Source organism: Pleurodeles waltl, chromosome 4_1 (assembly GCF_031143425.1).
Source record: "Pleurodeles waltl isolate 20211129_DDA chromosome 4_1, aPleWal1.hap1.20221129, whole genome shotgun sequence".
Classification (NCBI taxonomy): domain Eukaryota; kingdom Metazoa; phylum Chordata; class Amphibia; order Caudata; family Salamandridae; genus Pleurodeles; species Pleurodeles waltl.
This window is the reverse complement of record NC_090442.1, coordinates 389,776,966-389,803,915: the sequence shown is the minus strand read 5'-3', so window position 1 is coordinate 389,803,915 and position 26,950 is coordinate 389,776,966. Positions and strand designations below refer to the sequence as shown.

At 41.4% G+C, this 26,950-nt stretch overlaps 1 protein-coding gene across 2 annotated transcripts in view; it reads left to right on the top strand.

The window, feature by feature from the left end:
- Positions 1-26,950, top strand: part of DNAI7 (dynein axonemal intermediate chain 7) — a 342,681-nt gene that overhangs the window by 185,017 nt on the left and 130,714 nt on the right. For both annotated transcript variants that reach the window (XM_069228584.1, XM_069228583.1), the window contains 3 exons: positions 3,413-3,536; positions 23,652-23,839; positions 26,721-26,898. In XM_069228584.1, the coding sequence (XP_069084685.1) occupies positions 3,413-3,536; positions 23,652-23,839; positions 26,721-26,898 (490 nt within the window). The remainder of the gene's footprint in view (positions 1-3,412; positions 3,537-23,651; positions 23,840-26,720; positions 26,899-26,950) is intronic.

Below are 26,950 nucleotides of genomic sequence, written 5' to 3'. Positions count from 1 at the left end.
TTGCTCATCATTGTTTTGTGCGTATTTATTCAGGATTGTGAATGGTTCCCCATCAGTATACCTTGGAGAAGGAGGTAACACACCTCCACATCTGTTCACTGTAAGTGTGTTTAAAGGGGACACCTGGTGCCACCGAAATGGCTACGCCCCTCGCGTAGGACAATATGATGCAGAGAAAAGTTGACCTTGCCAGTTCTTACCCAATTTCTGGGACTCTCCATCCATCAAGTGTGTTTCCTGTAAACAGGCTATCTGAACCTTGTGCCTCTAAAGGAAGAAATGTCCTCTATAGCTTGTAGAACAAGAACAGATGAAAAATCCCCACAAGTCCACGCGGGAAGGCTCTTCCACAGGTGTGACCATGCCGTGGTCCTCCCTCTGCCCTCCCTGTCGTGTTTGGCGCTGAAGGAGAGGGGTTGCCGTGGTATATGGCTCCATAGTGGTCCCCTGAGAGGGCGCAGTCTGTTTGTTTCTCCCCATTGGTGTACTGTCTGGGAGAGCCAGCCGGCACCCCTCTTCTCGAAGTAAGCTGACTACTCTTGGGCATTCCGCCTACACTCTGCACTCTCTGTGGGCAATAGGGTCCTCACTTGTGTCACCGCAGTCCTCACGTTAGACGCTGGGGTCCGGACAGCTATGTCTGTTCCTCCCACATAACAGAAGGACACAGATGGCATCACACTGACACTCCTGTCTCCAGAACGAAAGAGGCCATAATTCCAGAAGTCCACCAAGCAGCTAGGCCTTCCCGTGTTCAGCTGCAGGCTGCACAATACCACCTTCCATTGCAGTCATGGCCTCACCACACAAGCACCAACACGGTCATGAGGCCACCCCGTGTAATCCTGAGGTCCCCCACTCACACACATATGTGGAGGATTAACTGCAGCAGTCCACGGGTGCCCTTCAAGTTCCACAGCCAATATTTAGGCCCCTTATACGATTATGAGGTAGCTGAAGGCCCAAAATAAAGTTTGCTTCCCAAACGCTGCCTCAGTAGTCTGGCTTTTAAAGAGGGAGAAGCAGTGTGGGGAGAGAGACAATCATCACCATGCAGCTGGTCCCAAAGCATTGTTCTCCACAGGTGCAGAGAACATCAAGAGGCGGGACCCTTTTAAGCTTGATCATGCGCCGCTTGTAGCCCCCAGGATCATGACCTCTCTGTGTACTGGGCACAGAGCATCTCCAGGGACCATCACGGGTCAGGTGGCAGCTTTCGCAGCATCAGGTGCGCACCCCACTAAGTGGACAGTCTCCTCATCAGGCAAAGCTCCCTCCAGTGAGCAGGTCTCTGCAGCTGAGCAGGCGGAGACTTGGGGAAATCGGCTACAGCACCCAGAGAAAGCTGCAAGGATCAGGCCTGCCTCCAACTGACTCAGTCAGCACGACCTCCCCTGCCTCAGGAGCCCAACTTTAGCGTTCTCGAGCCACAGGAATAATAACAGGCTCAGTGCTCCACGCCACTCCCGTGAGGCATGCTAGATGGAGCAGACATGGCAGGATAATGCGGGATTAGACAGGCACTGCGAGGAGCTTCTTAGAATCGCATCCCTCCAGCCATCTTGCTTGGCCATGCATGGGTTATTGATTCTTGAGTTAGAATAGTATTATATTCATAAAGGTGAATCTGTCCCTTTGGGACAGCTTCCTCTTTGAGAATCATGACTGGTGGCCTTGGTGGGACCATACAATGATTCGTAGACTGCTTCATTCCCCCGCAATGTCTTCCCTGGGTGTCAGCATGAATTTTATAGCAGCACCTGCCCTTTTAAGGATTAGGATGTATTGAAAAATAAAGTTGGCATCTAAGCAATGTCTGTTGTTCTTCTCAAGCCTTCATACCTGAGTGTAAAGCCATGTGTAATGGTGAGAAAACGCCCCTTGACACATTAGTATTAATAAGGCAGGAGGTTATGCAACCTCCTACAAATATACATTTTAGGAATATACATTTTGTGATGCAACTGATTAATACATCAGTTGCATAGCAAAGTGAAGAATTGTTGGCTAACAAGTTAGTGTGAAATTTGCACATGCTTGTTTGTGAACACAGTGTAGTCCAATGACCCTGAAGAGTGTTTAGGATGGAACCAGGGTACTCATTGATATGACCTTGGAGATGATTTAAAGTTTGGCAGTGAAAAGAAATCTGTTAAAAATTGGCTGATGTCCCATCCACCCTATTTGCATTCTAAATATGATAGACTGGACATACACCAACTTCCTATGTCTGCCAAACTCGAAATAACCCCCTGCATCTCTAGAAGCACTCTGCATTTTCACACCAGGCAACTCACAATGTTGTACTCCTGACCATCTCCTCACAGAGTTCTGTGTAGCTTCATAGGATAACAAGGAAGGAGAGTCCGGGAAGCTGCCCATTGCTTTTTCATTCATGGTCCCTCACCTGGCTGTTCCACTCCACCATCAGGGATATTTCAGTTCACCTGATTGTAAGGTGCAGAAATTGGAGCAGAGACAGCCCTACTTCACTGGTGAGGGAGATCCTTTGACCCTGAAAACAAATTAGCTCGGGTATGCTCAGCAGGCAAGATGCAGTACAAAGGTGCCAGCTTTTTCCACTGACCTGCAAGAGCTTGAGCGCTCCCAACCAGTGTAGAATTTGATTTTTCTGTACAAAGTTCCAAAAGAGAAAGGAAGATGTCAAGTCTTCAGGTCCTTATTTAGGTTTTGCCTACAGACATCTTTAGAAGTATGTTGGCAGACAGATCTATTGCATTTAGAATAGAGTTGGAGTGAGCTTTATGTCTCCCTTGCTCATGATTCGATGGCCTTCTTGTCTATCTCAATTCCCTGCACATTTAGTGGCTTTCTGCCCTAGTTTTGTTTTGTCCCATCGAAGTAGCATTTCTGTCTCACAGCCTTTTTATTGGATGAGTTGTACCCTTCTACTGGTGGCTTAAGAGGGCTTTTTTTCATTTAGTAGGCTGCAGGCGTTCATGTCTTCTTTCCTCCCTCTCCCTGTCCGTTTTTATTTTTTTTAATTTTTTAACACAAGGACCCCCACCCACTTTTCGAGTGCACCCCATTTTTTTTTTAAGCTAGTGAAAAGTTCTACCGGTCTTCTCCTCATTTGCTGCTACACCTTGTTTTTTATTTTCACTTTAATGTTCTAAAATAGCATGTGAAACTGTAAAGTGTAAAAAAACAAAAATGACCAACTGGGCATTACAGTGCATGTGGACCAACAGTGGGTATCTTGAAATGGTTTTTCTTCTAGTAGGAAAACCCATTTGGCCAATATGGCCATCTTTTGCAGGCACAACTCTTTGGGTTTGACAGTAAATATACATCATAGGATGGTTTTAAACAGCGATGAGCACTATTCTGAGCACATTTGGACCAATTTATTTCCCATTTTTTTCTTTCTAATTCTGTCATCTTTTTTCAGAGTTCTAATTCTATGAATGCTACTTCAGCCAAAGAAGAGACAAAAGGTTTAATAGAGGACAATGAGAAATCGAAAGAGGACTTGGATAGCAAGACAGAAGATCACACAGAAGATATTGCAGAAGGTAATGGATTAGTTTGTCCATAAGTATTATACAATAATGAACGTGTAACGATTTACATTCTTCCATGATTGTGGCATTAGTTCATTAACTTGCTGTATGAATGAGCTCATAAAATGCCCTTTCCTAATATTTCAGCCACTTACATCACATAGGTCCAGACTTAAATGTCCTGGCATGTAAACCTGACAGACTACTCCATTTAGTTATACGTAAAAAGTAGATTTCTGATTCTTATGTGGCTCTAAAAAATGCACAGCGTTCTCATTGAAATGTAAGACATAGGTTTTCAGGTGTAATGCACTTTTATACACTTTCTCGTGGATATTTTCTTCTTGATGGATAAATCAAAAAGAATTATTTGCGCAAATCACTTTTTTTGTTTTTTACTTTCTCCTTCAGGAAACCATTTTGAGAGAAAAAAATCATTTCTGCTATACTCCCATTGAATAGAAGTCTGGCCCTTTTCTTTCCATCCCGGGAAAGGCAATTCATCAACTGTTAATCAATCCTTTCTTGTTTTCGTGCTAAGCCATAGCAATTACATAATGCTAAAGTTGCCATTATTAAGAGCAAGAATTACCAATGGTTGAGAGTATCCATAATTCATTACCTACAATACATACAATGCTTTGTGGCCAACTTAAAATAATAAGATATTTTTCACATAATGAAAGACTTGGTCTGTTTGTGGGAAAGGCAGTTTCCTCTGCCTTACAGATGAGTAAATTTGTTTCCAGTTTTGGAAACTACTTGCTGGAGGTATGTGAATTTCCAAAACTGTATTAGTTTGTGAATGTTAACCGGTATCTGTGAAATGTCTTACTCTGAAACACCTTTTTATTGATCTAAGCACAAATGCTGACCTTGATCATAAAAATTCCACCAATCTTAATTATTTGACTTTACAATCGAAAATTACAATTTTTGTGCGTCTAAGCAATTCATAGGTGTGAAAAAGAAGTTGTGAATTGAGCCCATTGTGTCTGAGTTTGTCCGAAAGAGTCAGGATTCTTCAGTCCTGCCTGGGACAAGTCTCCCTCTTCAATAATGAGTCTTTCTGCTTATTGCCTTCTTTATATGTCTTCAAAGTCTTGAAGGATCATTTGCACAGCTCCTAGTGGTGTGGACGATGAATCCGCCAAATTAATTTCACATAAGCAGGACCAAAAAAATCACACAACATCTTGGACTTTCCCAATGCTGCTAAATGTCCATTGTTGGACATTTGTCTTGTTCAAGACATGCAACAATTGTTTCTTTACCAAAATCATTTGTGTCATAAATTTTGTCCATAAGTGCTATAGTAACTTACGTTCCACAGTTCTATCCAGTAAAACCACTTCCATTCTCTGTGGCAACATAGTCTCAAAGCCTGTTTGCATATGGCCTAGAATTTACCCGAGAAGTTGTATGAGTCTAAACCAAAATAACATACAGTGTAATTCCCTCCCCTCTAAATTTATCCCCAGCATTGACCTGAGTGCTTAGTGTTGAATTTGTTTAATTCGGTAGACGTGTAATGAGAACGAAAAACAATTTTTAGTATTAGTTCTAATGCAGTTACATTTGTAGCAGTTAGTTTCTTTGAACCAGTTGAGCTATTTATCAATCTCAGACCAGATTGGTTGAGATTATTTTCTTTTGTAACAGTCTTTCAAATTGAGTGAGCTGCATGTACCTCTTTTTTATCAGTAGACTTGATGCCCAATTTCCAAGTTGGCAATAGTGAAATACATTTTAATGTATTTAAGTGATTTATTATTCCTGTTTTGAAACCTATGCCTTAGTACTATTCTATGCTGCCATCACCCTTCCCCACCCCATCCCCATTTCCTTCTAAAACTGGCTTGAACTCTAGATGAAAACATATTGAGGTGAACAGGAGAGAGGACAATTGCCATTTCCTGTTTCATGTTATCCCACACTCAAAAAGGGTTCTAACTAACTGTGGAATTATGCATCGCAGTTGGCCTGGCATATTTTGAAAACCAGGGAATTTCCTACATGGGTCATTTGTGATGACATGGATACTTAGACATAGATACATTGCCCTAATGATGGAGGAGGCCAAAGGGCGGACGTTGATGATGAAATACCTAAACCCTTTCTTTATGTGATTGAACAGATGCATTTTTGAATGTTTTTGCATGGACAATAGGTTTGTTCAATTTAGGCCCTATGATTTAAACCTGCTGACATTAAAGCCAGACACTTTATTGTGATCTTTAAACATTTGTCTTATGATGGACAGCGATAAATGCAGGGCTGTAAGAGTGACACATCTTTGATGTACTTAAATAAGTTATAGTCTTTCCCATTTATTTTCACACTGAGGTAAAAGCATTGTCTAGATTAGTTGTGCGATGGCCTCTATAGCAACAGGAACTGCATTAATGAAAGCAGATCATCCATGCATCATTATTTATGTAAATAATCTGTGATATCAATCCCCTTGTTTTACATTTTGCCATTGAACAGCTTGCTAGGACACCTACTATAGATGCCTTCTCAAATCATGTTGCTTGTGATGTGCCCTGCTAGATGCTCTCATTGTCCACTTCAAACTATTTTCAGCATCTACGGTCCTTACTTTTGCTTTTTCCCATGTGTACTTGACTTTATTAGTTATTCCCATGATTGCCTTGGTGCTGTTTCCTCCTCGCCTCCCCCTAAGAGCCCCAAATGGTCAATATGAACTGTAGGTGGCAGTGGTAAGCTAAGTTCTGTTGCCAGTATGTTTTGTGAACATGTTTAAAGGAGTAAAATGAGTCTGGTGTGTCTAGCAAGCACATAGCACATTTTGTTTTAAAAGTTGCACTTTTTAGTTTCTTAATGGTGCTTAGGATGTCCAGATTTTTATCAAGACATCAGTGTTCTTCCTTTGTGTTTCCTTTAGTTTATGTTGCTTAGGCTTACCAAACAATTCCTCTTATAGATTCTGCTCTACCACCCCCCCCCCACATAGTTCCTGATGGAACTCTCTAATTGATTTAGGTTCTCCCCATCTCCACAATTAAGGGTCTTATTTCTGAATTCCTGTATTGCTCCAAATTTACTAGCCTGATGTCTGCTTGCATTGTCACATCATTCACAATATGTTTACTTTATGCTAGAGGGAGAGCATAATCCTATGTCTAGTGTCAGGGTTCAGGGCAGTGCCTTTGGCGCATGCACTCAACATCACATTTTCAGTGATCCAGTTTGTGTGTGCTGTAGCTATAAGTTGTGTATTTGATTCCCTTCATTACCGCCTCATTGTGTTGATGTGGGCAACTAGCTGACACTTCCTGCTGCCTAAACAGAAACAAATTGTATTTCTTAGCTCACCTACCCCATTTACTTGAATATGTTTTATGCATCCTGCTGTTTCTGTATTAATGTATCTGTTAGAAATTTGGTCTCTAGTTGGCAGTGGTATACACCCTGTCCAATTAGGGACCACAATCCTAGTCAGGGCAAGTCACAACACAACCTAAATGATCCTGTGCTCACCCTCCAATAGCTTGGCACAGAGCAGGCAGGCTTAACTTAGAAGGCAATGTGTAAATTATTTGTGCAATAACTCATACAGTAGCACAGTAAAAACACCACAAAAAGTAATCCACACCAGTTTGAAAAAATAGATAATACTTATCTGAAAAAAATAAGACCAAAATGTGCATATTGGATTCTTGTCAATTCAAAAGATCACTTTTTAGAGGTTCAGGTAAGTGTTAATCCAAAGGAATCAATGGATGCATTTTTGTTTAGCACAAAGTACCTGGGATGCATCTAAAACAATGACGCAGAGGGTTGCAGAGGAGGTGATGCTTTGGAAAGTAAAGCTATGCATCGATTTTTCCGTCACGGCGGAGGTGATGCGTTGATTTCTGAGTGCGCAGCCTTGGCTCCTTACTGCGGTGCAGGGATATTTTGACGCCCAGGGACAGTGGGTGGGGGAAAAAACATGCTGCGATGATGAAACAGATGCTGCGTCGATTGCACAGGCGATGCATTTGTTTTTGCAGACGTTATGTCTTTTTTCGGGCACACTGGATTTTCTCCTAGTTGCAGGGGAAGGCAAAGTCCTTCCAGCAGAGACAGGGAGCAGCAGTGCCACAAGCAGGAGAGCAGTACTTCCAGGAAAGCAGTCCAAAAGAGTCATTTGGGCAGCACAGCAGTCCTTCTGACATAGTCCAGTTGTAGGACCAGAAGTATCTGATTTTAAGGGCTCACAGACCCAGTATATATATATATATATACACACCCAAATGCGCCTTTGAAGTGGAGGAGGCTTCAAAGAGTGGTTTTGAAGTGCACTAGTTTCTCTTTCAACCCAGTCCTGTCTGCCAGGAGATCTGGAGGGGGTTATCAGTCATTTGTGTGAGGTCAGGCCACTAGCCTTTGAAGTGTTAGTGAGAGCCCCTCTGCCCTTCCTGCCCAGGAAGACCCATCAGTATGCAGATGCAGCTGAGTGTCCTGTGTTTATTAAATCTGAACTACTAGGTAGGAGTGGAAATGAAAACTGCATCTCCCATGAGGATTGCACAATAATGGTGGGAAAATAAATATCAATGAAATAGTATATGGACAGTGCTGGTTAGGTAAAAAAAAATGCCCACCTACCAAAGCTTTTTGTAGTATTAATCTCGGGGTGTCCTGTATTTATGGCTGTCTTGATGGAATGCACAAGGGGAGCTGTCAACCATCACAGACCAGACGTGGATTGGAGGCAGGCTGTAAGGCACAAAGAGCAGTAAGTGCAGAGAGCTGCCTACTTTCTAAAAGTTGCATTTCCAAAATAGTAATGTTAAATCCAACTTCACCAGCAAGCAGGATTACTCACTACCATTCCAACCATATCAAGCATGACAATGCCACCCCTTTCAGATCAGACATTACCACTTAAAAGTATATAAGGGAATTTCTAATGCTGACCTATGAGAGGAGCATGATTCACAAAAGAGAAAAACGACCTTGGGTGTTTTTCACAACCAGTACATGTAAAACTTACAGGTACCTGTCCTGCCTTTTACTTACATAGCACTCTGGCCTATGGGCTACCTAGGGCCTGGCCTAGGTATGACATATATGTAATAAAAGGGGTGTTTAAGGCTTGACAAGTAGTTTTAAATGGTAAGTCGAAGTGTCACTGAAACTGCACGCACAGGCCTTTCAATGGCCGACATGAGACATGGTTAAGGGGCTACTTATGTGGGTGGCACAATCAGTGCTGCGGGCTCACTAGTAGCATTTAATGTACAGGCCCTGGCACATGTAGTGTAGTCTACTAGGGACTTACAGGTACATTAATTATGCCAATTGGGTGTGAGCCAATGTTATCATATTTTAGAGATGGAGCACATGCACTTTAGCAATCGGTAGCAGTGGCAAAGTGCCCAGAGTTCTAAAGCCACTAAAAATGAGTTTAAAAAAATGAGGTGGAAGAAGGCAAAACATTTGGGGTGACCCTTCAGAGAGGTCCATTTTCCAACAGTATCCAATAATAAAAACTTAACCTCCTTGTGTGTAGGCTAGGGGCAACCTTAATCAGGTGGTGAATTGGCCTTGGATCAGATAATAATTAAGGGATTGATGTTGGAGGGATGCAATCTTTTCATCTATGCATCACTAAAAATTGTGTTTTGTTTGCTGTACAATGCACATCAGTTTCCTCCTAGCATTAGTATGAGATGCTATGGTCTTGAAAGGTGTGACTTGTTTTCCCAGAAGTGCTTCCATGGCGGAGGTTATGCAGTACTTCTAGCTGCTCATAAATCATCTATAGCACTCTTTCTCTTCTTTTGTAGATGGTTTTGTGAGCGGAGATTCAACAAGTTCCAGGCACTTCCCAGCTTAGATTATGTAGTTTCAGAGGATATCCATGCTATTAGATTTCTATCAGCAAGAAGGAGGCAGCATTCAGATCCCACTTTTCTTACCTTCTCCACCACAGAGCTTCCTGCCCAGATTTTAGAGAGGAAAGAAAATGCTGAAAGCTTGGGGTGCATAGAAGTGATAGCCTACCAGGGAGATAGATCTCCTCCTCCATTTTTAGAGCTACAACATATGGATAAGAATTTGGATGCTACTGTGTCTGTATTAAGAGGGGGATTGGAAGATGCACTAATATGGGCCATAACACAGTCTCCTCAGGACAGTCAAACATCACAATTCAACTAAGTAGAGAAGAGGGACACCTTGAGCAGCGAAGAATTACAATACAGCATGAATCTCAAAATTGATGAAGTTGGTTACCCTCCGCTCTAGCCCAGGCAACAGTCTGTAAGGACTAAATAGCAGCCCAGCCGGCAGTCCTGATTGGGACAGCCTATCCATCTGCTCCTGGAACATAGAGGGCTTAAAGACGGATATTGAAGATCCTGCAGTCATAGAATATCCAGGCTCTTTTGATATAATAGTGATTCAGGCCTCAATAGCCCTCTTATCGGATATGTAGGATTAAGGAAGTCGTCTGAAAAAAGCAGGTCCTTTTGAAGAGCAAGAGGTGGCTTGTCGTTCTTTATTAACACTGATCTATCGGCAGAGATCACAGAACTTCACATGGATGAGCCCTGTTTTTTGGCTTTGCGTATGGATGGATGGTCTATGCATATGCATGAACCCCTGGTCCTTGTAAAAGTGTACGTTAACCCTAAGAGGACGGTCACCACAGACAAGCTTGCACTGTATATGTCTCTTCTCAAGAATGCACCCCACCCATTATACTGGCTGGTTTCAGATGATTTTAATCTTAACCTCTTTCACCATCCAAATGAGGAGGATGCAAATGTTATGGGGCCTCCCTAGTGCAGTAGATGCCAGAATACAATTGAGATGATAAGACTAGAGAAAAGCTAGTCAGAGCATGTGTGCTAGTTGGCCTGCTGGCCTTGAATGACCGGAAGCCGAGAGACACCGCTCCAGCATGGACCAGGGCATCGAGCACATCGGTCAGTTACATAGACTGCACACTGATGAACTTGCCACTATATAATCATGTGCAGAACTTTAAAATATTCCACCGCCAGGAGAGTGATCACCATCCACAGGTAATCATGATACGAACTCCCCCGAGTAAGCAGAGTGGTAACTGCTTTTCAAGTAAACATTGCCACTGAAAATCTGAAAGCCTTAAAGTGGAATTCAAGTACAGTCAAGGATCAGGCAGCAGAAGCTGTGGTCATTCTTGAGAATATGGTCACAGAATGTCCTGACTTTATATCAGCTTGGGAGATTAGTGAGGGAATTGAAAAATATACAGCCTTCCAGTGGCGCAAATAGGGGAGCACTCCATGGGTATGGAAAAGGAACAGTCATGCCATGACCCATACGTTCAAGAAGAGCAATGTAGCCAGACTGCTCAAGCAATTATGGCGGACTCCAAAGGATAAGAACGTATTAAGGATATTAAAGAGTCTCCGCAGTGAGAGGAGATTGTTAAAAAGAGAAATATGAGTGCTTAAAAAAATCTAAAAGGAAGTTTTGTGGGCTCAGTTGCTGCATGCCTCAACGTCAAATGACTCAAAAAAAAATTCTGGAAACTTATTAACAACATCAAAAAAGGCTCATGGGCAGCCCATAGCAACTGGCCTGGAAAGGCCCCAGAGGGACAGTTGGGTAATTCACTAGTTGGCACACTTAGAGTGTAACTCCGTGGAGATATCAAAGATTATCAAAAAATCTGTCTGACTGTGCGCCAGGCCCCAACGGTATACCACAAGCACTCTTTAAACACTAAACCCCGAGATGGGCAACCTTTCTGGCATCGATGTTCACATCTGTTTTAGAAAAATACGTTATTCCCGGAAGCTGGAAAGGGTCGATCATTCATCCCATCTTTAAGAGAGGGGCTGCATCTTCACCAAGCAAATGTTGCCTAATCGCTCTTATGGATGCAGATCTTAAATATTTTACTACACTAACACTGAATAATCTGGAAGCATTGATTTTAGATACTAGCAGGCTCCCATTTAATCAAACCGGATTTACAAGAAGCCAGGGTACGTTAACCAATCTTTTGGCAGTGGGTTTGACCCTTAGCAAAGCTAAAGCCACAGGAACCCTCTTTATATGAGTTTTGTTGATTTTAAGGCAGTGTTTGACTGTGTACCACCTGCCAGGCTATGGGCAAAACTCCAGCAGTGGGGAATTCTAGCCAACACCTTGAAGGCCATTATCCTGTTATATTGGGATCTTAATGTGGTACTGCCACCTGCCCAGGTTTATATTCAATTATATGTGCCCCCCACCACTCCCCTCGCAGGGACCACCACCTTCCTGGGCTTATATTCAGTTATATGCGTTGGGTCCGGGCACCCCTCACCCCCCACAGCCCTGGGGACCGACACCACCCAGGCTTATATTCAGTTCTATGTAGGGGGCTCACTTGCCCCCCTCCCAGCCCCGGGGGATCGCCACTTCACCAGGGTTTATAGTCAGTTATATGCATGGGGCCCGCATGCTTCCCCCTGCAGCCCCGGGGCCTGCCACCTCCCTGGGGCAAAAGATTAAATTAAAGTGGGGGGCCCATGTGGTCCCTCTGCAGCCCCGGGGCCTGCCAAGTCCCTGGGGCAATTAATTTCACATTAAGGGGAGGCCATGCCCATGGACCGCCACCTCCCCTGGGTTTAAAAAAGATAGTGAAGGGGGTCCATTGCAGGCCCCGGCCCCAGGGACCCCCACCTCCCCATGGCTAACTTAAATGTTGGAGGGGTCCCCCCTAATGGAGCCAGTGACGACCCTGGGGACCGCCACTCCCTCAGGGCTGGCTCGTCCTATGTCCTTGGGTGCCCACACCGGGACATAACTGTTTACTCTACTTGGCAGTAGCTTGCTGGGAGCAGAGGTTTCCTCTTTTTCCCTGCTTGAAGACATGCGGGCAGGGAAACAGAGGAAACAATTGCTGTCACAGACAGGGAGCTGCATATTTGACAGCTCCCTGTCAGGGAGAGCATTGCCAGCTCCCACAGAAGATGGGGAGCCGGCTGGGACTGCGGAAGCCTTTAGGCTCCCCCCGCGGTCCCGTTGCACACTGGGTGCCCTCCTGGGCACCCAGGACAGATGGCTAGACCCTGAGGGATGGGGTCCCCTGGTCAAAATCAGCCGGGGAGGGGGATGCATGGTGCCCCTCCCCCCCCCAATAAATTTTTTATAGAAGGTCGGGCTCTGGGGATGGAGTCCCCGGGGCAGAAATCGGCCCAGGGGAGGGTGTGTATGTGGCCCCCTCCTCCATTTATTGAAGGCTGGGGCCCACAGTATGTGGTCCCTGGGGCCGAAATTGGCCAGTTAAGGAAGTCCACGCATCCCCGGCCCCCACCCTCCAATACTGGACATTTACCCAACTAGGTAGCACTTAATAACTAACCAGTAGAAAGTGCTCTAGTTGGGTAGATATTTTGTGCAAACTGTGGACTCCTGTTGGATAAACTAGCAGGCGAGCTTCTGTTCTGGCCATGATGCTCATTTCACAGAAATAAAACCTCAACAGGAAGCACTTACAAATATAAACAAACCAGTTGAAGCTCCACTTCTGGAAAGGACAAATTATCCTAACTCCTGGGCTTGGTGAAGTGTATTTACTCTGTGATTCCATATTGAAAATGATTTGAAGTACTTCATGGAGGATAAATGCATTTTTCTTCTGTTGGAATTCAATCATTCACTCTCACACCCACATAGACATTCTCACACCCAAACAGACACTCTCACAGCCACTCTCACACCCAGAGATGCCCTCTCACACCTATTCTCATACCCAGAGAGGCAATGCCCCATGCGCTTGGTCAATGGCTGTGCGCAACATGGTGTTGGGTGTTTGAGGAGTTGGCCGCAGGGACTGGCCGCAGTCCATGCACGACAGTGGTTGGATTAAGGTAAAGTAATACAAATTACTTTATATTAAAAAAACATAGAAATTCACTAAAAAAAGAAAGTTTACAGGGACGTTATAGTTAGGTTCTGAATTTACTCGCACAAAACCAGAGAAATTCAGCAGTATTCGTTATTTCAAGTAACTATAACTAGGGGCCTCAGGTTACTATAACTCGCGCACTTGCCATGCAGTGCTGATTACCCCAGACATTACAGCACCCATGACAACTTTTAAAAGGTCAATAAAATTAAATTATCAATGAAACCATAAAAGTTAAAATATTGAAGAAAATACTGTGCGTGGTGGGGGTGCGAGTTATGATCTGAAATATATGGAAAATAAACTTCATAAATCCGAGATAGTTGCCACCATTGCAAGTTGTGTGAGAATCCTGTCAGACCCAGGAACCTATGGTCTGCTCCGATACTATCCATGTCACTCACGTAATGTGAAATCTCACACCAAATGGCATATATTTGAAACTTTTTTTGAATGTCTGTTTGATGTTCCAGTTCGGAGTTTCTTGTTATTGTGCAGTGTTAATGAAATGTTATATAAATGATCCTGGCCTCAAAGTCTTAACATAAATTCAGGTGTTGTTAGAACCACACATTTTGTCTTCCAAACAAGAATGGCAGACCAAAAAAGCTAGTATATTTTAGCTGATACTTTCCAAAATCATAAAACGAATCTGTTGTTTAAGAACTGAATGAAAATCAGAGATGGCTTTGTTGAGGTTCCAAGAACAGAGCAAAATGGGGTATTCTATTATCTGTGGAAAAGGAAAACATAGTGAGGACCCCCCATTCGAGGCAGTTAGGTACTGCAGCAGCATACAAGTGATGGTTTAACTTTTGCAAATAGTGAGAGAAGAAATTTCAAGCACTCTACAATTGCATGAACCGTAAGAACAAAACAAGGTGATGTTGGCTGTTCTTTCCAATAAAGAAAGTAAACCTTCTAACTTGAAACGGAGGAAGGCAAATAAGCCATTGTGAGCCTATAAACCGAACGAGAATGCCAGAGACAATTTGTAGAGCAAAGACAAGTGGAACTTTTGGAAAGATTCAACAGATCTGCCATTCTCCTGGACTAGATTGATTACTACTTATAGTTCATAGCAAGCTAGGTAAAGATAAGGGATATATTTTCAGAATTGTTTAGAAATGAATGGGTGTGTATAGGAGAACCAGAACCATTACCCTGGAAATTGGAGTTATTGGTCTGACATTAGAAGCAGGTGAACTACTGTAGCAGAGAATTAGACAAATTATGTTGGAGTGCTTAGAGAAAGATATTTGTTAAACTGTTGCAAACATGGGTTCGTAAAAAATACAATTTGCAAAACGAATGTGTCTGTAGATAATCTTGGTGGCCAATAAAATGTGAGCAGTGTGAGACGGCACCAACCTATGCTTATTGGAATTATGGGTAGGCATGCCTATTGCTACCTATCATTCTGGTCAGCCTGGTTGACAGCCCTTTTGGCAGGTCCACTCCTATTGGGCAGTGGGGAGACACCATCACAGACCTTGCAAGGCAACAGTAGCAAGCTCTATCTTGGGGTTTCCAACTTTAAAAACAGTGGGTGGTTCTACCCACCACTTCTGTTATGGAAGAAGGCCAGCTTCTGTACCATAGCTCGCTGCCTATCCCTCCTGAGAGCCTACCTGGCAATGACTCTGCCATCAGGCAGCTGCATAACTGACCACTGTTTCTTGCAGCCGGTAGACATAATACAACAGAAATGCATCCAATAACCCTCCTTCGAAACTGCTGCCTGGAAGACAGGAAAAAGCTAAACTGTTTTAGTGTCTGCCATATGGCTGTAATTCATGGTTTAAACTACACAGCAGACTTGTATGAAAAATTGCTAATTATTGGTCACTCTAAGGATTTAGTCCTGAAGCCTTGATCTGTAGACAACAAACTCTGTAACTGGCCTATCAGAAGTTAGTGCGAAGCACAAGGCAAAAACGTAATTCGGAGCTCCCTAGATCCCTCATCCTCATCCATTAGGTGGGTAGGTACACCCGTTTTGTACTTCAGAGAAGTAGAAAATATGGAATTTGGCACCAATTTGTTGTGTGGCAACCCAAGTAATTTAAAATCGATAAATAAATACTGAAGTGAAGCACAGCTGTACAAAGAACTTGGGGCTTGAGTCCCTTCTGACCTCCCCACATTTCCCTGATTTTGACAGCCCTGTATGAGAAATGTTGTTCCACATAATATTTATGTGGATTCCATCTGTGGACAGGATTAAGGGATATGAGTCGATGAGCACCATCCAGACAACACTCGTGTAACAGACTTTGCATAAAAAGCAGTAACAGTGAGTGTGATTTAGTACTGGTGTAGGAGTTTTTAGGGCAATACTTATGAAAAACATAGGTTATTAGATTGCTTTGAAAAATATAAAGGCTCTTGCAGGAGTGAAGGACCAAAGGAAAATATTCCTCAGCTCTGGTCTAGCTTAGTAGGATATTTCTGTCATCTTTAGTCCTTTACTCCTTTGTACTTAACTTTGAAACTGATGTTTCTCGTTGGAGAGCTTTGAAGGATCCTGACTTGTTTGGTAAATTTAATCTAGAAGGTAGAATTCTGATGTCTGATTTTCTAACGGCATGTAATTAGGGAAGGCAGTTAATACGAAAAATCACAAGCAAAATTGGTAGGTTAAGGAATGGAAGTGGGCATAAATGAAGGCTAGATATAATAAGCCAAAATGATTCAGAAGCAGAGAACTATGCATTGCTAGTTTGTTTTAACACAGATTAAGTAAGCAAAATAATATGCCAACTTTACAATGTAATGTATGTCTGTTTTGTCTCCCAAAATATCAAATATTGGAAATCATTATAGGAACTCCATTATTAAGGGCCTGATTTAATGTTTGGCATAGGGGGTATCCCGTCACAAACGTGACGGATATCCCGTCTGCCATATTACAATCCCATTATACCCGATGGAGATAGTCGCCAAAGTCTAAATCAAGCCCTAAATCTCTATAAAGGGATACCTGGGGACATAAGTCTATTCCACAAGGAAAAATCATTAAAGATTTATTACTCTTTCCAGATAACAAAAAGTAGGACAATGTTATTTGATGTAATCCTGTACAATAAATTTAGACATCTGGAAAAGCATTTTAAAAATAGGACAATATTTTGGTGGTAGGGGATTTCACAAACAAAAGTAACCCCTTTACTATCCTGTAACCGAGGATTGGTTATGAAAGTTGTGTTTCATAACTATATGAAAGACAGTGAATCGAACAGTGCGTGACAGAAATGTTGCACCGAGCCAAACCTTTGATTTAATTATGTTGGCCCTTCCTAATCATTAAAGAGAATAGGTTTTATTACCAGGTCTATTCTCTGGCAAAGTGTTCCTCCTTGCTTCTAGACAAGGATTCACTAACGGGTGTATCACTGTCTACCACTCACTCAAAGGCTGCGTCTGACCTGCTTGCCAGCAACACTTGGCAATCACCTGGGACATTATCATGATGGGCTTCAGGTGTCTAAAGTTCAAACGTTTAAATCGGAATTTCTCTGAATCAATTGCAGAACTTTACAGTGAGCTGGGATTGCCTTTTTCAATTATCTTCTAAATTCACACATTAACTTGGAAATTGTTTGAAATTTAGACTCTTAGAAGGCACAAGGTGCATAATGATACGAGTACCTGGTTTGGGAACACGCAGCTGTCCATCTGCTAAGTGAGCGCAAAACATTTGGTGTGTCCCGTTCTGTGAGGTCTTCGAGGCCAACGGTGCAGAATCATGTGGTACACCTTCATCTGCAAAAAACATTTTTCTTCTTTCTTTCTCTTCTTTATTGTTCTGCTTTCTTTCTCTTGTATTTCCTTTTATTATATCTTTGATCCTCTCCTTCATTTCTCTTGGTTCTCCATTAAATTTTCTTTTTTCTCCCCTTCAATACGTTCTCTCCTCTTATTTCTTTATTTCATATTTTTTGTTTCTCCAGTTCTTTCTCTGCCTTTTCCATCTGTCCTTTCTTTGTGTCTCCTTCTTTCTCTGTTTTTTCATTTTTCTTTCTCCTTTCTTTCTGCCCTTAATTGTTTTGCTCTTTTTCCTTCTCTCCATTGTTCTTTTCGACTTTCTTCCTCAACTTCTCACCTACCTTATCTCCTTGTTTCCCTCAGCTCTGTTATATTTTCCAGCTTTCTTTTTTCTTTCTCACTTCTGTTGCTGTCTTCTTTTGTTTTTTTGTTCTTTCTTTCATTACTCTTTCTACTGCATTCTTTTTCTTTCTTCCTTCTTTCTGTTTCTTTTTCCTAATTTTTCTTTTAATGTTTTCCATCTCTTTCCCTTTTTTCCTTCTGTATGCTTTTTTCATTTTTCTTCTTTTGTTCTCATCTTCTTATTGTTTATTTTTTCTTTAGCTGTCTGTGTCTGTTCTTTAATTCTGTCCTTCTCTGTTTCTGCTATCTTTTCTTATTCTCCGTTCCCTACTTCTTTCGCTCTCTTTCTCTCATTCTGTCTCTGTATCTCTCTCTCTCCTTTGTTCTCTCTCCCTTTTTCCTATCTTCCTATTTTCTTTCCTTTTGTTACTCTCCTTTCCTTTTCTTTCACTCCTTTCTCTTTTCTTTCTTTCAATCCTAGGGCTACATGTACAAAGCTTTTTTGCATTTGCAAACAGCCCAATTTGCAGAATCGGGCCGCTTGTGAATGCAGAAAGGCATTTTCATATGTATCAAGCCCAAATTGCGAATCGGTTTGGAGGGGCGTGTTTAGGGTGTCCCTCCCAAATACCAATTCACATTGGTTTGTATAATTGTTTTGCTACCAAAATGCAGTTGTAAAACATTCACATTTTACCACCAACTCGAAGTTGGTGGTAACCCATTCACAAACGGCAAGGGATGCCAAAGGGACCCATCCCCCTTTGAGAATGGTTAAATAATTAAAAGTAAACTTAATTTTTATTTTGAAACGCATCTCATTTTCCTTTATGAAAAATTAGCTGCGTTAAAAAAAATGCTTTATTTAAAGGCAATCACAGACATGGTGGTATCTGCCCCCAGCAGGCCACCATGCTTGTGATTTTTGAGATTCCCAATAGGTCGCAAACTGAGACCTACCTCAATAATATTCTTGATGTAGATCTATTTGCGGCCCATAGGGAATTGCAAAAAGTGTTACACACACTTTAGTACATTAGTGTTTGCGATGACCAAATAGCAAGAATTCACAATTTTATAATACAAACGCTAATCTTAGTACATCTGGCTCTAAAATGTCCATTATTCTTTCCTTTATTTCCTTCCTTTCCTCATTTAGTAATGTATGTGTTATGATTATTTGACAGGTAAAACTGTGGGGTTAACTACAGAAACAAACCCTGTGGGGGTATTCTACTTGTAGAATTCTTGGAAGACTTCATATCCACAACAAAATGTATAATTGCTAAAGGTCTTAATTTATGGTGCAATGTATAATGTCCAAAACACTGCTTCTTGATTTGCTTATTGTGGATGTCAACCAATGGACTTCAGGGCAATTACACAGGAAGTGGAAGTCTTTCAGGTCCTAGGTCACAAAATGAGAGCAGTGTTTTTCTGGGTATTGCATGACAATGAGACTTTCAACTGAATAAGGGCCCACAGCTCAGAAGTGATTAAAAAAAAGACACTATAGCAGGATTGAGGCATCCCAGGTTTGGTTTTTAAGTTACTCTGACTTTAAGTACCCTTATCTAATCCCTAAATTAGCGATTGCTCTGTATAGTCTTCAATGACCATATGTAGTTCTTGTTATAGCAATTGTTGGAGACCCCTGCTTTAGGTAATTAGTGCTATTTGATCCATATTCTCTTTTGGATTGTTATATGGTGCTCTTCCTGTCTAGAAGCTTATTAAGGAGCAATTTTTGCTATTTTGAGTAGCCATTTGGGCTTCAGCCTTCCCTAACGTTGTCATGTAAAGTCAGTGCTGTTTTGAAATAAGTCTGAAACATAGCTGTCTCCTTCCCGACTCAGTTACCAACTTAAAAGATTTAGGTTAAATTCATGCTAAGCCTTGAATCAGAAAAGTGACCGGGAATCCTTAGGATCAAAAATTATGCCTCCACACACCCAAATGGGTGTCATGCTTCATCCTAGGGACTACGCAACCCCTCTAAATCATCATTTGCTTGGTGATGACTCCCAGTGAAATTTTGACCTTTGAAAAAACAGTACTGAATGAGGTGGAACATCTAAAAACCTTTCCACTCGTTTGACAATCTGTCAGTAAGACAACGTGAAGCCATCAGGACCCCAACTTATGACCCTATGATAATCATAAAACCAGCTGACAAGGGTGGAGCAATTGTCATCATGAATTCACTAGACTACGATCGGGAATGCTTACAACAATTGGCTGATGAGAGATACTAGCAGCCAATTGGATCCACACAAGGTGGTTCTAACACCCCCCGGGAAGGTCTATTGTGTCTGGCATAGTTTCTGTGTTCGAACCTTTGAACATGTTCTGTGATCATTTTTTGCAACCCCTAGTCAAGAAGACTCCTTCCTTTTTGAAGGGCACTAGTGATGTCTTAAATCTCATCGCAAACACCAACACCAACCGTGAGATTGAATTACTGGTCACCTTTGAACCCTGTATACTAACATCCCTCAGGATGCCACCATTGAAGTAATCAAGGCCAGTTTACAATCTGAGGTTTCGACTTCAGCCACTCTCATTCACTTAATTCTTGACTGTGCTACTATTTCACTTAAGAACAACTTTTTCAAGTTGAAGGACCAACTATACCACCAAATGCAAGGGACATCTATGGAGAGCTCCGAGTTTGTTATATTTGTAAATGGCCAATTTTGAAAGTGAACAGATTTTCACTGACACTAATCCATACGTAATTAACATCCAGTATTGGCAACATTATATCAACAACATTCTTGTCTTTTGGCATGGCGATATCAACACTTGTGCAGATTTATGTGTTGGTGTAACTCCCTGAATCCTTACCTAAGGTTCAGAGGTTCTATCTCAGACAAAGAGTTGCCCTTCCTGGATCTTCTTATATCCATCAATGAAGGTAATCTCTCTACTACCACTTACAGAAAACCGATTGATGGCCACAGTGAATTGCTGTACAACAGTCACCAATCCAGGGCTTTACATGATATTCTCCCTTACGGACAATTTTTCCACCTCAGGGGGAACTGTAGCACTTTGAAGGACTACGACACTCAGGCAAAATGTCTCAGTGCCATCCTGTCCTCATGCAACTATCCTTTGAAGATCATTAACCAGGCCTTTAAAAGAACACAAAATAAACATAGTGAGGCATTGTTAGAGCCCAGTATTCGATCCACTGAGGATACTCTAACTGGTTACCACCTTTATTCCTGGTTCCAACCAGATTCAACATATTATTATGAAACATTGGTCTATCCTCCACTCGGGTCTCTGGACATTCCACTTCCCCGTTTTACACTTAAACATACTAAAAACCTGAGGGACCTCCTGTTCCATACCAGTCCCAGGACAGGAACTAAGCAGAAGCAACATACTCTTTGCAATCTTCCCCCAGTCATGGATCACTTTTCTGGAGGGTTTGTCACCTAACCAGAGCCACAAAAAGATACACCTCAACCACAAATGGGTATGGCTACACCAGAGCCACACCAACTGTAACACTAAGGGGGCATATTTACAAGCCCCTAGCGCCACCGGAGCATCACTTTTTATGACGCTCTGGCGGTGCTGTGCCCTGCACCATATTTACATGGCGGCGTTAAGCCACATTTTGTGGCTTAATACCGCCTTCTAGATATGGGTCCCCAGTGCAATTTTCTTCAGCATAAGGCGTGCAGTGGGTGTTGCTGTGGATGTACCCACGAAACACCCATTGGATTTTGACACTGCCCCAGATTTACAAGGAAAAGTAAATCTGAGGCAGCACCAAAAACTAACCCCAACCAAGGGGTGGTGTTAGGATGGCGCAATGAGGAGAAATACTTTTATTTCTCCTCAATTTTTCTTTTTCTATGTGTGCTGCAGAATACAGCACACATAGAAAGAGCAAAAGACCATTAATGACTGTCTGTGTGCAGGAAGAGACACCTTCCTGCACATAGACAGTCATCCCTGCAACGCAGGCATTCTTGCACAAAGGTGCAAGGGTGCCTCTGTTGACGCGAGGCAGCTAAAGTTAGCGCCAGAAACACAGGTGTGCGCCATATTTGTGAAAATATGGACATCCATGCGTTTCTGCCAATATTGGCGTAGCGCTGCTCTGCGCCACTTAGAATTCTGTATTCCTTAGCACATGCCCACAAGAGATTTGATATTTGGGCATGACTATGAGGCCCGTAAAAACAAGAATCATGGAACATTGCAGAAATATACGTTGCAAACGCAACACCACAAAGTGTATACTCCCTTTTTCAATCTCAACCACAGACCAGATGACCTCCAATGAACTGTCCTGGAAGCTAACGACCAGTGGAACAGAATATCCCTGTTTAGAAAAGAACAACAATCTCTCTACCCATATACAAGGACTGAATGATGACATCCCCCGCTTGGTGGTGTTTCTAGCCAGTCAACTATGCATTTTATGTTATTTTGTACTTTGTATTCAGTTTTTAGAATTCGGTTTTTATGTCCCATTTTGAGAGGAAATAATTTTAAAACTCATCAAGAGGTTTTATTGTTCCTGAAACACCTTGAGTCTCCAACTGTTTCTTATGCAGTTCTGAATTTTATCATCCAGGCCCAGAAGTTAAGGGAAACATATGCTGCATGATGTATCCCTGGCGTTTGTCAGACCGGCGATGTTGACGTTTTTTCTCTTTTTTTAGTGTCGTTTTATGAGAATGATATGTTCTGATTTTTATGTGTATTTGTTATGTGTGTTTTTAAATGTGTGCTTTTGTTGTCACTTACTTGACCAAATAAAGATTTATTGACTTGACATCCCTTAGTGTGAGATATAAACACAGCTTGCCAGGTCCCAGTACATGGCTATTCTGTTAAACCACTCACCTCCTCATATCCACCTACATGGAACTTACGCCCCACACACCTTGATCCATGACTGCGACTAACAGTATACTTGTAGGGGCTCCTAGTTGCTCAGTAACATGGTTTTACCAGGTCCACTCATGTAAGACTCATGCTTGTTTCACTGCCTACCTTTATCTGGGTACTCACATTTATATTTACTCTAGTGAGGTTTCTTTCCGGAACATCTTTCTGGCATGCCTACATTGACAACATATCTGTCAGTACTCACTACGTCCTCAGACGTTTACACACTACTTGTAATAGCATTTCAAGGTTCACGATCTAGGAGCACAGGTGCTGGACCTTTAGCAGCTCCCTGCCTAACTCCCACCCCTTTTTGTGTATAACATCACATTTATGTTAAACTTGCCTTTTGGAGACTGATTAATTCAGTTTTCCAGATGATATTTAAATAACCCTACAGCATACCTTAAGTTGGAATATAAATTACACCTTGCCCAAGAGCCAAATCTTGACCTCATGCCCCCTTTCATCATAAAAGATTTGTACCAGAAATTTAGGAGTAGGGTTATCTCTCTGGCTTGTCAACAGGCCTTGGAAACTTTTAGAGAAAATACTTGTTGGATCCTTTTCATGCATTAATACCCATGAGGCACAAATACCTTCTGTTTCTTTGTCGTTGTACAGTATTACAAAGAGATGTTGCTCAGAATCAATATTGATAAATGTTAAAATATTGATAATAAAGAAGGATACTGCCATGAACTTGTGTTGTTTGATTTGTTATTCTCATATCATTTTACTATTTATCTTTAGAGATGTTCAGTGTCTTTAGTGTAATGAAGCATTGTGGAGCAAGTAGTTCTATTTCTTATGATACATCTTTGATGTTAGGCACAGAGAGGAGGAATCACCCTTCAAAAACTTATGAGTACTTTTATATTGAACTACATTTCTCAATACTGTCAAGTATATTTAACCATTGTGCCTTATTTTATGTTTCTGTGCATCTTATATTAAGTGCAGTGCCCATATGTATTCAATTACATTTATGTAAAATAATATATATTTGTGTGACCTTTGTATGTGCTTTTAAGGACTATCATTGTTTGAAATGAACTATGAGTGATAATGATGAATTATGTTCTATGGATTCTTCTAGGAGATGTATGACCTTGGTAATCTAAAGAGATATTTTAGACAAAGAATATATTATTCTTTATTTGTATAGTAATCACATGTACTTGATTAATGCATAGTTAATGAATCAACACCAGGGATGGATTACACAGCACCCGGGACGGAGAACAAAGGGAACGAAGATGAAGCCATCCAAGATGGTGTGGTTGATTTGCGTCAGTTCACACCTCTGGGCGGATTGTATTATCTTCATGCACTGAAGCTCCCACCTCAAGCTAAACAAGTTAATGGATGGACAATGCTAGAGGTAGGTTTGTAGCCTTAGGAAATGCACTGGTAAATACCCTTGTCTGACAGTGTGGAACCTGAAATCTATAAGTATGTAACAGTTGTTTATTCCAGCAATCCATATTCAAGATGTATGCCCTATGTGATATCACCATAATAATATTCAGCTCTTCATTTTAGATTGTGGAAAATCCCGATTTATTAATTTGAATATGTGTATTTCCGATGTGTACTAAATTTGTTTTCAAATTCGTTAGGCTAGCAGTGCAACTCCCTTGGTGGTTTGGGATGCTAGAGAATTAGGACTATATTGTGTCTTCAGAGCGGGATGACAATGAGACTCGATTCCTTTTAAAACACAAATAAACTATAGCGGTGCAGTGTAAAATATGTGCCTATTAACAGGAGTAAGAGAAACAGTATCCGTTAGAGTTCAGCTAGTCTTGTGTGAGCCAGTGTCTCAGTAAAGACTAATTTTCCACTCCCTTTATCAACATTGGTTGAGCTCAAGATTTATATTTAGTAAGTTCCTTTTAAGGGTCTGGAGAAATATGATTGCAATACCCCTGCCGCGATGTAACTTCACAGGCTCCCCTTGCGAACTAGCACCACCTTCAAAATCAGTTGCATCATTTATAAAGCCATCGCAACCTGCAAATACACGTCTCTGACTGACAACAAAGTAAAAAAAAAAAAGCCAAAAAGCCTTAGCCGTTTGCTCATCCTTTATCTGGAATGATCTACCTGTTTCCAACCCTGCTCAAATTTAGGAGCGTGCTGAAGACACCTCTTTAAAAACAATATGAAGATGGAGGAGCAATTCAACTCCACTCTCAGAACTCATATTCCCCCTCAGGCACCCATTGACTGTATTCTTTGACCATGTACAGTGCTCAGCTTGCTTTTTAGCTAGGTTTGCGCTATACAAGTATGTTACTCAAAAGTGACTTCCTAATCAACTGCTTGCCATTACTTGAAAGCCTTTTCAATCTATAAATCAGTTTGAAGTCTACATTAAAGAGGTAAATTATCTTTGCTGAGCTCTGTGCACATGAAGCATGAGCCAGTACATGAACATATTAAATGTATGGTCATTTAAATAATAAAGTGTTTACAATTGTTTCTTTATAATCTGGATGGGCTTCCAAGTATAATTTCTTGTTAAGTTTCAAACCTATATTCCTATCCATGCCTGATGGTACTGGGGAACCCATACATAAAGGTCACAAGTCTGCGGTCCAAGGCAAGCCTGAGCTACCGATCAAAATTTAGGTCTTGCCTACATTAAGTTTCAATTTATTAGCACTCATCCACCATTGGACAGCTATTCGACAAGGCTTAAAAGTATTCTCTCATTTGGAGGGTTACCAAAACTGAACAGGAGTTGTTATCTGCATAAGACACATACACCAGTTCAAAGTAGCGTACCAGATGTATCAACACTTATGTCTAGATAGTAAAGCGAAATGGAGACATGAAAGATTCCTGTAGGATCCTGAAATTAAATTGTTTCCTTTTAGATCTAAAGGAGCAAAGTTTCAGAACCTGACTGCAATCATGCAGAAAAGAGTTGAACTAACTGAGAGCACAGCCTCTCAGCCAAACGTATGACAAACTCTCAACCACAGTAATCGAATTAGATCATGCTAAATGCATCTGAGAGATCTAGGAACAAAGTTCCAGCAGGAAAGTCATTATCTATATTTAATTTGAGGTTACTGAGATCTGAGATGACTGCCATTTCTGGCCCTATTCCAGGTATAACGCCAGCCTGGAGCATTTCTAGAAGACTATGATTTCCTAAGTGTCCTGATATTTCTTTCTGATTTTGGCAAGCAATGGGAGTAATGAGATAGGCTTATAGTTGGATGAAAGTATAGGATCCCCATAAGGTTTTGTATAGAAAAGGTTTTGCTTTGCTTTCTTGCCATACCAGAATGAAAAGAGATATTTAGTGAATGAAATATTGCTGGGCTGACAGCAGCCACCAACTTATGTAGCAGTTTGGGTGTGGGAAGGACAAATGGGCGATCCAGAACTGACAGAGTATACTAACTGTGATTACTTGTGATTTTCGTAAGTCTTAACATTAAAAAAATTGTACATCTTATAATGGGGCACCAACTGCTTGCCTAATGTTAAAATTGTTGGTGTTCTTAATAGAATACCTTGGTGGATCCTCTCAATGTGATGGTGCTGGTTGACTATCCAAATGCCAGTTAAGTAAAGTTTGACCTCATACCACATGGTGGACTTATGCATTGGATGACGCCAATGGTGTGTCACCATGAGGACTGCACTCTGCAGTTCAAGATCAACAATCAATACCAGACCCTCATTCCCCTCACTTTTCACAAAGGTTTATGTCCTCATTGTAATTCTCACCATCCCCAGCCTACAAAACAATCCTTGCTGGTTGCATTGTTTATTGGCATATTAATGTGCACTGTCACAAATCATTTATCATAGTATAGTCAGCAAGTTGTAGCTTCACTCTAAAGCAATCATAAGGATATAATTTAGTGATGTTTATGATTATATTACGGAAGAGTTATGAATGTGCTCAAACACTAGAATATTGACTGCTGTGCAAATAACATATTCAACTCAATCTGTGTTTATTTTTCGGGATTCCTTTGACCATATGTTCTTAACAGTTTTCTACCTTTCTACCAGTGAATCATTTTACATTTTTAGTTTCTTTATCCTCTGATGTTTCCTTGCAGTATATAGGTACAGATTACAGTGTGACTGGGTGTTTATATGTAGCATATAATTTAAAAGTTATGAAATGCCATGGGTAAGATCAAAAATGAAATAACTGTTGTCAAAATGACAGGTGCATGACTACTCTGACTTGTGGAGTACTAATTATTTTAAAATGCCCATTGTATTTTCAGTTAGTAGAAGAAGGTATGCAGTTCTATCCATATCCTCCAAACACAGTAAGCACCGGTGAACCCAAAGAAGAGAAAGAAAACAATATTTCAACTTATCCTCCAGTTGGAATACGTTTTAAGCTTCCTCGCAATGTGGTATTTTTTGAGGAACCACAGGTCGCAAGATGGGATCCCGAAGGTATAGTAAATATCCATGTTTATCACTTCTGCCATCCCAGGGCTCATTCCTG